At 42.6% G+C, this 13,082-nt stretch overlaps 2 protein-coding genes and 1 long non-coding RNA gene across 3 annotated transcripts in view; 1 reads left to right on the plus strand and 2 right to left on the minus strand.

Annotated features, from left to right (window-relative positions):
- IL6ST (interleukin 6 cytokine family signal transducer) overlaps positions 1 to 5,442 on the minus strand; it is a 34,612-nt gene extending 29,170 nt beyond the window's left edge. Inside the window, exon 1 of the mRNA XM_015848721.2 lies at positions 5,339 to 5,442. Within this exon, the coding sequence (XP_015704207.1) occupies positions 5,339 to 5,345 (7 nt within the window). The 5' untranslated portion in view covers positions 5,346 to 5,442. The remainder of the gene's footprint in view (positions 1 to 5,338) is intronic.
- Positions 3,994 to 13,082, plus strand: part of LOC146754086 (uncharacterized) — a 141,659-nt gene continuing 132,570 nt past the window's right edge. Inside the window, exon 1 of the long non-coding RNA XR_014939233.1 lies at positions 3,994 to 5,267. This is a non-coding gene — a long non-coding RNA (uncharacterized LOC146754086). The remainder of the gene's footprint in view (positions 5,268 to 13,082) is intronic.
- ANKRD55 (ankyrin repeat domain 55) overlaps positions 5,823 to 13,082 on the minus strand; it is a 74,398-nt gene continuing 67,138 nt past the window's right edge. The window contains exon 12 of the mRNA XM_032441304.2: positions 5,823 to 7,853. Coding sequence (XP_032297195.1) covers positions 7,833 to 7,853 — 21 coding nt within the window. The 3' untranslated portion in view covers positions 5,823 to 7,832. The remainder of the gene's footprint in view (positions 7,854 to 13,082) is intronic.

Genomic DNA, 13,082 nt, shown 5'->3' on the forward strand with positions numbered 1-13,082 from the left:
GCATCATTGCAAAGTTGTTAGTTTTCCTTTCAGTAACCATTTATTTCAGGTTAGACGATAAACCCACAACGCTGCTGACGTTAAAATCATTAAGTTAACTTAGATATGGCTCAGGCTAACCAGAGAAAAGAACTGAACACCCGAGGAACATAAACCCAACACAAAAAACAAAAGCCAAAATAAGAAGTTAACAGTGATAAAGAATTATATAACATCTCTTTTGAGGTGTAATATTATTATTTGTATGAAAACAAAACAAGATGAAGTCATCATTTTAAGTAAATATCATTACTAAGCTTCAATTCTTCCCTACTTACGTGCCCTGTGCATAATCAGATTTACAAATGAGAAACCTGAGGTCCAATGCCCTACTGCTCTGTACTTTGGAGAGCTTAGTGTCCATTTTATGGGAGGGAAAAAAAACAACAAACACCAAAACAACAACCTCTCCACAGCTCATAATATTATTTCATTGTACTCAGCTCCTGAAAGGCAGAAGAACTCAGACTCATGTTCCATCATCTGCAAAAGAACATTTAATTGAAAATCCCACTTGCCTACACTACAAGATAGCAAGCAGATATGGACTGTATCTTTACAAAAATCACAGAGCTCAGCATACATCAGAACAGCCTAAAAGCAAATATGTCTGACATTTGTCCCCTGCCAATCAATCCAGTTACAAGATTTAAGCTACACCTGAGTCCACAAATAGGCTGCAGCAATACCCTCTAATGTGTGCTATTTTTAAAACAAAACGTTAATCTCTCTTTTTATAAGATTGATCCTTAAGGGAAATTTAATTACAGAGGAAAGAATCCAGGCTACACTAAACACTTCTATTCATCTTGCCTAAAAGAAAATTGTAAGAAAAAATAATTATGGGGCTAATACCTAGCAAAACAAACGGCCACGCTTTACAGTATGGAAGAGAGTTCTAATGAAACATTTGCTTTCTAATCCAAGCATGTAAATGTTAGCTGGAACAGAAAACTTGCATATAAGCTATAACAAAACTTGGCAAGATGGTGACATTCAAAGAGAAATACTACTAAATACTTATTGTTCACTTGTAACAGCTCTGTAAGTCAGACTAAGTAGCAGGTCTGCATGAAAGGAAACTCAGACTCAGCAATTAGACAGCACAGCCAGAAATCTTGTTTTATAAACGAGTGCTTTTTGTTTGGAATTGAATGTGAAAGCTCAACCTGACGCTGAACTAATGCTGGCAAAGATAGGCAGTTCAGAAGCTTCTCCTTTAGAACAAAAAAAAGCTAGATCAGCAGTTTATTTACACTGTGTACTTGTTCCAGACCACTAAAACACTTCTCCTAGCCAAGTTTAGATAGGTACAAAGCTAAGTAAAGAAGAAAGTGAAGCAGAGAAAGAAATGGATATTGGAAAATATCACTATAGTAAAAACAAAAAAACAATAGGATCAGTTTAGAACTACTTGTGGTGACAGCCTCTAACTCATACACCGTTATTCTTAAGAGGAAAAAAAAACACTGAGATGTAGATATTACTTCAGTAAACAAAGATATGTAAAATAAATATGCCAAGAAATCACTGAATTTAATTTCTAAATCATACAGGACTTCTATTATTTTTCACATTCCGCTACTATTCTGATACCAAAACACTGAACAGCACTGGCACCCGAGTCCTTAAACCAACAGCTGAAGCACTGGTCTAGGGAAACCTAGAAACTTGCCCAAAGTCAAGCACCATGTGCATGGAGCAGCAACAGCATTTGGTTATCACAGTTTTAAAATACTATTTCAACAAATATCATAGATTCAAGCAAAAGGGGTGGCTCTACTTATGCCAAGCAACATAGAAAAGCTTGTTTTTTAAATCTTATTTCCTAAGTTATGAAAACAATCCTTAAATGAATAACGTGGCAACTACCATCCAAGTGACATACAAATGAAAATTTCAGTTAAAGACACTACAGCAAAGTGACATCATCTTGCCAGAGAATTCCACTTACAAATCAGGCAGCATAAGTAACACCAGTACACCACAGGAAGGTGTTTGGTCTCATAAGGCTGAACACCAGGTCAATCACAGAAGCTCAAAGGCTACTGGCAAACAGATTTTTGTTTAAGAGGAACTTCTTAAAAAAAACCAAAAGTCAAACTTATACTTTTAAGCAGAAATCTCTCACCCAGAATCCATGCATCACTGATAAGTCGAGTGAAGAAGCTGCATATAGAAGTTATATTGCAAATCAGAGCTACTGCTTGAGGTTTCATAACAAGCTAAGGAGTACTTAAAACCAATCCACAAGATGCATCTATCCTCAAGTACTCTTGATTACTCAAGCTATAACTGCTTTCTAATTAAGAGTATTTCATCTGCAAGCTTCCTTCCTTCCTCCAAGCTTACATCCTTCTTGGCCATACTTATGAGACTCAAAGACATTTTCAGAGAAACACTTGAAAATATTAAGTAACTAAAACAGAAACTTTAAATTAAACATTAGTAAGAATTTTTTTACTCAGAGGGTGGTGAGGTGCTAGAACAGACTGCCCAAAGCAGCTGTGGTTCCATCTACTTCATCTAAAAATACACAGAGGGTACACTGACAAGATCCCTCAAAGCCTTCTCTTCTCCAGGCTGAACAATCCCTCATCTCATGCAAGATGCTGTAGGTCCTTCATCACTTTTATTGCCTTTTTTCTGAACCCCTTCCAGCACGCCCATGTCTCTCTTGTACTGCAGAGTCCAGAACAGTACTCCAGAGGGTGCCTCACCACTGCTGAGCAGAAAAAAAGATCACCTTTCTTGACCTGCTGGCAGCACTTTGCCTAAAGCAGCCCAGAGTACTGACAATATGTTGGTTCATGTTAGTGTACACCAGGACCCTCAGTTCTCTTCTGCCTGGCTGTTTCCCAGCTTGGAAACCCCCCAACCCAGCTGGTACTGTTGCCTGGGCTTGTTTCTCTTCCAGGTACAGACTCAGCATTTCTTCTTGAACTGCAATGCAAGGGTTCCTATCAGCTCACTTTTCCAGCCTATTGAGGTCCCTCTGGATGACACCATCACCCAGTTCTGGGTCATCTGCAAATACACTGAACTCTGACTCATCATCCAGATCATTAACACGTAAAACAGGAATGGAAACAGTATGGTGCATGGTATATACAACCAGTCATTGCCACTCCACCTTCTACCATCAATCATCGCCTTTTGGGCTCAGATGTTCACAGTTTTAAACCCACTTTACTGTCCATGTGTACACCAACAGCTTTTCTATGAGGTTCTTATGGTGGTCAACATCAGCAGTCTTGATGAAGGTCCACAACAACCCACTCTTCAGATCCTAGTCTTCCTTTAATTAAAATCACAGAAGCCTGTTCTGATATGTGTGATATCCCTTGGCTAGATTTAATGCCATTTGAGATTTAGCTTTCCTGACTCAATCCTCTGATGCTTGAACAACATCTGTATTCCTCTCAGGCTCTTCATCCTTGCCTCCACTCCCCTGCATGATTATATCTTTTGTTTGAGTTTTGCCGGGAGCCCCTTGCTTATCCAGGCAGGCCTCCCAACAGTTTTGCTTGACTTCCTCTTTATGGGAATACACTACCCTTGAGCTTGGAGAAGATGATCCTTCAATATAAACTAGCTTTCTTGGGTTCCTCTTCCTCCCTCCCCAGCCCCCCATTGCCTTATCCCAGGCAATTCTTATTCTTCCAAGCAGATCTTTGACAAGCCTGAAGTCTATTCTCCCATCGTACAGGTGAGAGATAACTTTTCACACTCCTCCCTGGCCTGAGGATCCTCAGCTCTACTATCTTGTGGTCACTGCAGCCAAGGCTGCCTTTGACCTTCACACTCCCAAGAAACTTCTAATTGCTAGTGAGTATGAGGCCCACAAGACCACTTCTTGTAAATAAGTTATCAGCATGCTCCAGAAACCTCCTGGATTGCTCATGCATCACTGCATTGTCTCTCTCTCTTTCCTAATGCAATACACCAAACAAATAAAGTTTGTTAAATTCAGAAATTACTTGATTTCAGCAGATGATACCTCTTATTAATCATTACTCCTTTGAAATTAACAACAGCATTTAGAACACTAAGAAGTACAACTAAATTTGTATCGTATGAAGAGGATAAACATTCTTAACTTTTCGAAGTGTCTGAACTCTTCAGTTTGTAGACCACTATGTTTTTTCCTCCTTCTGAATGACAGCACAGAACTCCAGTAATAAAACCATAACAGGATTCTACCAGGTTTCTCTCCTAGAGATACCTAACAAGCAACAAATAGCAACCAGCTGGCAGACACCTAGTCAGCCTGAAACAAGGGTGAAAACTATGAGACTGGAATTTATCTGCTCTCCACTGCCAGTCCATTTGGCAAACTGTTTTCCTTTGTGCCTGAATTTCATCATCTGCAAGATGGAAATACTGACAACAGTTTACTTGAGGAAGACTCTCAGAGACCCACTGCAGAGGCAGGTGGAGTTCAGGAACACACTGAGTGTGCACAAGGGACCCAGCCTGCACGCTGTACCCACACATCCTGAACTCCCTATGCGCTCACTGTTGGGCCCAGTGTAAAACAAACATGTTTCTCTTTCAAGATGACGGATTTTCTACACCTTGTCTACAAAATACATGACAGATCAGTACTTGCAACAATGCAAAGCACGTTTCGGTGAAAAAGAAGATAGGTGTAGATATGTTCAATCTTATCTGACCTAAGAACGTCTGAAAAACATAGGTCCGAAAGACACAGCCATGAGGGGCACAGCACCTCCATTCGGACCGCCAGCACACAGCACCACTGGAGGAGAGCACAGATAACCCACTAGCCACGCCAGCAGCTCGGCCGAACGGCACCGGCCCAGGCCGGAGGGGTACGGACGAGGCACTCGCAGCACACGGGATCCGCAGCCAGCCCCCGGCCCCACAGCGGACAAGGCCACTTCGCGCCTCCAGGTTACAGCCCACGGCGGCGATAAGCGGTGACCCCCCCTCAGGGCCCGCACCTCCGGCTTCGGCCCGAGAAACCTGCGGACAAGCGGCCGCGCGGCGGGGAGAATCGAGGGCCCGGCGGTCGGCGCGGGGCGGCGGTCGCTCCCGCCCTCGCAGCGAGCATTGGCCACACGCCCACCCAGCAGGCCCGCCCGCACGGCACGGCCCGAGGAGCACGGCCCGGCACAGGGCCCGGCACAGAGCGGCCACCGACTGCCGCCCCACCGGGAGGGGCGCGCTGAGCCCCTCCAGACCCGCAGGAACGGGGCGGCGAGGTAAGAGCCAAGACGCGAAAGGGGCCCACCCGCGGCCACACGGCCACCCCCCGCACCGCCCCGCGCCGTACCTGCCATGCGGTACCGCCTCCGGGCGCCTCGCCGCGAGCCCTAAATAACGGCCCCGCCGCGCCCCGCCGCCGCCCCACCGTCCCGCACGCGAGGCCCTACGCCCGGGTACGTCCTTCCCCGCCCCCACCACCCGTCCCTCGCGGTGGCCGCCGCCATTGGAGCGCGGGGCGCTGACGCGGCCGACAGGGGCGGGGGGCGGAGCTTCCCGGAAGGCGGCGGCCCGTGCCAGCAGCGGGGCGTGAGGCGCGGAGCGGCGCGGGCGGCTCCGCAGGGGCGGCGGATGCGCGCCCGTTTCCTGCGCCTGCTGCTTGGCGCCTCGGCCGGCCCTACGGCTCCCTACGGCTCCCTACGGCTCCCTACGGCTCCTTACGGCTCCCTACGGCTCCTTACGGCTCCTTACGGCTCCACCTGCGCCGTGTCCGGTGGTTGAGGCGCCCCAGGCCGCGCCGCTCCGTCTGGAAGCTTTTCCCGGCGCTGGGGCCGGCAGCCGGCGGGCCTAGCTGGCGTTTCGCAAGCTGCCCCGGGAGCGTTGCAGGCCAGGCTTATCGTGTTAGCCGAGCGCTGTTATCAGGATCAGCCCCCTAAAGAAGTGTTTGTGGAATGCTGGGAAATACGCATGGTCTGTGTGCTTATTTTCTGGTGTGCCGTGGTTCACTAAGCCCCCAAAATGACTCACGTGCTTGGGACACAGGTACTATCAGATGTCCTCGTGATTTCAGATTATACTTTCCGGTTCAGAAGTAAGAAGAAACAGGTGTAAGTGCTACATATACAGGCTTGCACCTGGTTAAGTGTCTCCAGCTATTTTTACTGCGGAATGTATTGAACATCTGTGATGTACATCAGAGCTGCTTCCTGCCGCTTGTGTTAGGCTTTTACCTGTGTACTTCAATACAACTTATGGTCTAGAGAGGAACATGAGTATATCTTCATGCTAGTTACCTCATGACAGCAGTAGGCAGATCAGCCAGGTGAGCAGGGTATCTAGACCTATATCCTGCTTCAGTCACTGGCTTACATGATGGGAAAGATCTAGAACTTTATAAATGGCAGTAGGAAATAAACTCTTGTCTCACATGTTTTATATCAGTCTCTGTGCTTGATTTATGTCCTGAAATTGTTTAATATCCTCATCTGTTGCTCTGTTCCCAACTGAGGATGTTACGTATGAAGGTGACTCTGAAAGTAAGGCCTGCTATTTTATTACCTTAGCCAGCAACATCAGAGGTGGATGTTGGTGGTATGGCAGTGGGGACTGAACTTTCCCACCAATATCCCATTACACTGTTTTGCCATGTGACAGGTGGTGGCAGAGGGGCAGTCTGACAAAATGGTGGCTGACATAAAATACATGTGAAGACATGGTGCTGGACTCTGACATGTGGAAAAAATGGCGCTCATTGACATTCACTGATGCTTGCTGAACGCTGATGGAGACCAACCATCCACTGATGCAGATTGTTACAAGTGCAGCAGGAAGGCTCTTGTTCTTCACTGGCAAAAATGCATGGCTAACAGTGGTGACTTTGTAGCTGAGAATCTGTACTGCTAAATAGTATTACTGTGTACTTTGTATCTTTTCCTGTGGAAACAAATAGGAGGCAACACTTTCAGAATGATGTACACATTTTATGGATAGCAGAAAGTCAAGCTGGAAGAGCATTTCAGAGATCACTTAGTGTTTCCACTTTCCTCAAGACAAAATAAATTATCAATTGTCAAATAATTCCAATAGGTATTTATCTTACCTACAGTTCAAACTCATCACTTAAGTTCCTACAGTCAGCTGGCACATTTTCCAGCAACCTTAAATACTCGTGGTGTTGCTATTTCTCCCTTTGGTAGTCTCTGCACTTAAGAGGCTTTCCTAGCAAGCTTTTGTGTGTTCAAACCATTCTTAAAGCATGAGGACAGGTGAGAGCTGGACAATGTTTCTCTAAGAAGAAAAGTACCAGCATTAAGATCTTTCTTTCTTTCTTTGGTGTTTTGTCAGATCATTAGAGTTCTTCTGGTAAATAGATCTTTCCAGGAGTGAACTACCAAGTTTCTCCCCCTTCCCCTAGCCAACAGAAAGCCTCCTGTGACATTCTCCTCCTGAAATCTGATAGCCTGAAGCAATTCTTGATTTATTTCCAGAACTTCTAGAACAACACAATCTCACACTTCAAATCAATTCCCATGTCAGGCACGTAAACATATGTTGGGATTCCTTAAACAAGCAAGAATTTTTGTGTTTCACAGGCTATTTATGGGATCAGTGTAAGATGATTTTTGCGCAGCTGAAGTTGTGCACAAGAATAAAACGGTTTGTTTGCAGTTGTACTTACTGTATTGGCAGAAACTATGATTAATGTAGTAACAATGTAGTTGTGTTGTTCTGTATTGTGTGAGCTCTTTTTCAGTGATTGGCTTTCCCAAAAATTTCCTTTGGAAAGCAGTGATAGTATCCTTGCCAATATATATCTTATCTCCTCTTCAGAACCTTCTTCAATCTCACAGTGTTCTGGAAGACAACTGGAAAATTGAAGGAAATAGTTTCATGGATGGACTAAGTACCATTTCTCTACAGCCAGTCAGTGGACACAAGTCAGTCTGCTGTGTTCCATCAGCCCTAGCAGCAAATGTGTCATGGTTGGTGGTGCAGCTCCTCTCCCCAAGGATGTCCTGAAGACAGTCTTACTGACCTCTGTTTATCACTTTTTGCCCTGTCAGTCCAGTGGTTTTTGGTCAGGACTGCTGTTTGTCTTGCCTTACACTACTTAGAACAACTGGTTTGACATGTGTTGCAAGTGTGTGGGGTTTAAACCCAGCAGCAGCTTAGAACTGCGCAGCCATTTGCTCACCCCACCCCACCTCTCAGGGAGACAGGAGAAAGAACTGGGGAAAAAAAGTAGAACATGTATGTTGAGATAAAAAAATACTAAAAAATACCAAAAAGGAAGAAGATTAACAGTAATGATAAAAAAGATATACACATGTATTTCTCTCTACAAGGCAAGTGATGCGCAATGGAATTGCTCACCATCTGTCAACCAAAGCTGGACCTGTTGCTGAGCAGCAGCAGCTCCCACCCCCAGCTGGCTCCCTGCAGTTTTGTGGGTTTTGCATGATGCCATACTGTATGGAATATGCCTCTGTCTAGTTAGAGTCAACTGTCCTGGTTCTGTCCAGCTCCTTGTGCCCCCCCAGCTATTCACTGGCAGGGCAGTTTAAGAAACTGAAATGTGCTTAGCTGCATGCAGCGCTGCTCAGCAGCAACTAAAACATTCATGTATAATCAACATTGTTTTTCTTCTAAAACCAAAGTACCAGACATTATGAAGAAAACTTTGTCCCAGCTGAAACCAGGACAAAGTGGAAGTAAATGTAATTACACTTTATAACGCATATCTTCCCTAAATGTTTACCATCTCTCCCAAATGTGATTTCTAGTAATATTTTCCTTCTTTCATAGGCAGGACAGAATGTTGTGGGCAATTATGTGAGTGAAGTTTTGTTATTATTATTATGAAACTTACGTTTTTAATCTAACCGGCAGTTTGTTCATGTTGCAGTGATTTCTAGTTTTGAGTCAGCATCTTCTCGAGCAATAAATACTTCATTTATTATCTTGTTCACGGTACAAACTTGTACCTTTTATAATGAATCGTTTCAGCCATTTTGTGGCATAGGTTGTGACAAAGTCTGCAGTTGATGCAAAGTGCACTGAATCCCACAGCAGATGTGTTACAGACAGGAAAAGATCTTTCTCAAATCTACAGCTATCTTGATGTAATGACTTCAAGCATCCTGTCAGGGGTGTGAAAAGGCTCCTCAGTCCAGAATACCCGGGGATTTGTTTTAAATGAGACACTGTCAGAACCAGGATTTTGGGGAAGATTTTCAGTCATGGAAACATTAAACAATGAGACACTGGTAGTGTTCTGACCCATGACAAGTCAAAGACATTTTCCGTGAGATGTTTGGATCACTGTATTTAACAATTCATCTGGGGGGTTCAGTGACACATCCAAACTTCTTACTGAAGTGATGGTGTTATTTCAGCTTCTGTCACTGTCCTTAACTTGAACTTGCAAATACAGGGTTTTCAAGGTCCTTATGTTTATGACATATCTCTGCATTCTGACATTATTTGGCAGTAAGAAATGTCACTTATTCCTGCAAGAGTGAATAGGAACAGTCTTTTGGCAAAGGTGGCTAGTAAAGTAGTACTGTGTTGCTAATTTGTTTGTTTGTTAGTTTTGTTTATTTGTTTGTTTTTTTGCTCTTGAAGTCATGGTAAATTGCTCTGAAGAAGAAAGAAAGATGCAAGCTGTGAGGCAGCAGCAAGGCAAAGTGGGTGATGTAACTATTAGAAATGATTTAGAGAGGGTCACAGAATTTCCCAGCCTCATAACTTACATGAGATTTCGAGTGACAGCAAAAAACGGACTTGGTAATTCATTACTTGCTTTTAAGAGAGATTAGAGTATGCTGTTTGTTCCCTAGAATAATTAGATGTTTGCAGTCCTTGTGATGATGGGGTAAAATTTCACTGAGCCGAGCAGCCTCAGTTGTAACCAATGAAACACTAACAACTTAAGCAAAAGCAAGTCCCTTTGATACTTGGTAATACTTGTTGCACCAAGCAGCAGATGTGCGCAGCAACAGGGTTTGCCGTGATGAATGAGCCAGTCTTCTTCCTTGGCATCATTTTAGCTAGTAGGTTACTAAAAATGAGTCTCAGGACAAGGTCTTACAGAATTTAATTAGGATACGTGGGACTGTAAACAGGCCCCAGCAGTTCAGGAAAAGTGATCACTGGAAGAAGCTGGAAATGGCAGTAGCTGACACCTCTACAAGCGATAAACTTGCTGAAGTGTACTTGGTGCAATTTTTTTGTTGTGAGTACTCCTTGATTCTCAAGAAGAGGAATGACAACATCATGAAGCTACAACAGGCCATATGGATTAGAAAGAAGATTGGTTATAGCCCACAAATAAATAAATAAATAAATAAATAAAAATAGTGCTCATATGATAGATTAGTGCTGAACCAAGAAATCAGCTTATTTATATATATATATTTTTCCTGGAGTTGAAGTTATTTTAAATATCTAGGTATTTTATACCTAGACTGGAAGCTTTGACTAACGGAATGTGTTGCTAAATAGTGGGGGTTTTTTTTGTTTTTTTTTTTTTTTCCTTTCTTTCTTCCCCCCCCCCAAAGGACAGTGAGTTGAACAATCAAAAAAACTGGAGTATTACCTTTACTGGAGGAACTTGGCCGAAAGTGAGGGCAGCAAAAGGAAAAGTCTTCTAAATCAAAATGAGCAAAGGAGATAAAATACTGAAAAAAAACTGAAATTCCACTAACAGAGGAAATACTTAAGTTAGAATGAATGATACAGTGAAACTGCAGTTCACTGTGAGGAAATGCTGACTCAGACTTGTAGTTGAGATGAACTTGAATGGTTCTATGGTTCTACAAAGATGTTAGGACGTGCTACATTCACTTGTGCTGTATGTGTGAACTGCCCATGAATTTAAAATGCTTTTGGCAATGATGAAAAAATATCTGTGATTCTGCATAACCAAAACAAAGTGTAGATGTGTCCTTGAACAAATGCTTAGGGCAGAACTCTTGGAAAGGGGGCAAGAAGGCTTAACAAGAAATAGTAGAAGATGATAAAAGAAAGGAGGGTGATGTGCTAAGAAGGGCTGGGATTATCTTTCCTACTTGGCCACAAGAATGTTTATGACATGTTTATAAGTCCAAAAAGAGGTATTCCAGAAAACATAGGTCAGTCTTCCATTGCCAAAGTAGCTTAATATTTGAACAAGATAAGATCACGTGTGAAGAACAATGAGCTGAGCCCATATATGGGCTGGTGTTTGTGATATTAGCGATAGAAAAAGTTGTTCTGAAAACTCGTGGCCAGAGTTGAGTCTGCTTTGCTGTAGGTTGTACCCTCGCAGCCAGTCTGTGTTTGGTTGAAGTATTTTTGGATTCATTCTGGTAATGAATTCTTAAAAAGCTCACATAAGTGACCCTTTTCATCATTTCCAATGAGCAAGTAAACTGTCCTAGTCAGACTAATGAGAATGGTTATTCACACCTTCCTTGGGTTTTGTTCCTATGACAATTTTCCAGTTAGTGTAGAACAAAGTCACATGAAGCACCTCTTCAGATTTTACAGCAATTGCATTGCAAGCCACAGAATTTCAAGTGGAGATCTCGCTCATGGCTTTGAAGTTGAGACTTCAAAGTGGAGCAGGGACAGTTGAACTCTGCTCTTTGGTTTTTCCATTTGCCATGCTGAGGCTAAAACTAGTCTCTGTGAGAGCTGGTCCTAGGTAATGGAAAGATTAAGCAAAAGAGATAGCACTGCCTCTTCATCCTTTTTTCAAATACTTCTTAATTTGTATAGAGAGAGCAGGTTCATAAAACAACACAAAATTTGAAAGAAAACCCTGCCATATTTAAAATAGAACGAGGTACCATGTATACCAGCTTCCTACCACATATGTTCCCATGCAAAAAGAGAACTCTGTTCTTCAAGCTGCTCTGTTTCATAACTGTTAGTCATGCTGTTTGGAGTTCTGTCCTGCTGGAAAGCCCTAGTGTGATGATCGTGCTTTAAGAACATGAATGCAGTAGAAAATAGTTCAGCTTGACTTACTTTGACAAGCATAAATCTGCTTCCTGGGAATTCACACATCAGGGTAACACCCAGCTTCTGAAGACCTATTCTGTTGAGGCATGCTGGGCATGTATTGAGTTATTGTTATGGTTGAAAAGGTTGGCTTTCTGATATCACGGGGCATATGGAGATTACAGAGGTGAAATCTGCTGCAAGCAAACTACTGACAAATTCTACTTTTCCCTTTCTGTACATACTGTAACCATAAATCAATACAGTGAGTTAGCACTTGATTTCCAGGAAAACAGCCATCAGTTATGATATACAGTTAATTGCTTTAAAGCGACACATATTAAAAAAGGGATCTTGATAGCTTTGTGCTTCAAGTTTTCTACTTGAGCTGTTTTAAAACACAAAGGGCTGGAACCTGTCACTACAAAAATAATGATATAAGCATCATGGGGAAATACATTCTCATCCATAAAACAAGAGCTAAGTTCTGTGTTAGAGAATCCCTCATTCATTCATTGACATTATTCAGAACAGATAAGTCTGTGTGTAGAAAAGTATGTTCAGCTGTGAGGATTTTACACAGAGAAATGCCACCACCACCAACAAAAAAACATTCTCACTAGGAATCTTGTTTGGTTGGGAAATGGAAAGAATAGAGACCAGGAACAACTGAAGAAACTGTGACAAAAATTAATACACCAGGTGAATGTGAATGTATAAATAAAAAATACAAGAAGGAGTATAGAGATTTGTACATTAAATTGTGGCACAAGAAGATTGTGTGTAGAATGAAATAAATGACAGAGTGAAAATCAACAAAGGAGAATAAGCTTTCAGTAATGATTTCCCATTGTTAAGATATACTAGACTGTGGTATAGCTTGCATCGACTTTGGTCTTAAATAATTTATTATCTTGAGTGAATTATATATTTAGATACCTAGGAAACTTATGCATTCTCTGGAAAACAGAAGAGACAGTAATGATTTGTATTAACCAACTCATACCACAACTGTATATCTGGTGCAAAGTCAAGCGGTAAACATTTCTGCCTCAAACAGTTCACTGCCTTTGAAGATGTACTTTGCATTTCCAGTCTCCCTGGTCTAT

This window comes from Coturnix japonica, chromosome Z (assembly GCF_054131305.1).
Source record: "Coturnix japonica strain WE chromosome Z, WE-NBRP24, whole genome shotgun sequence".
NCBI classification, from domain to species: Eukaryota; Metazoa; Chordata; class Aves; order Galliformes; family Phasianidae; genus Coturnix; species Coturnix japonica.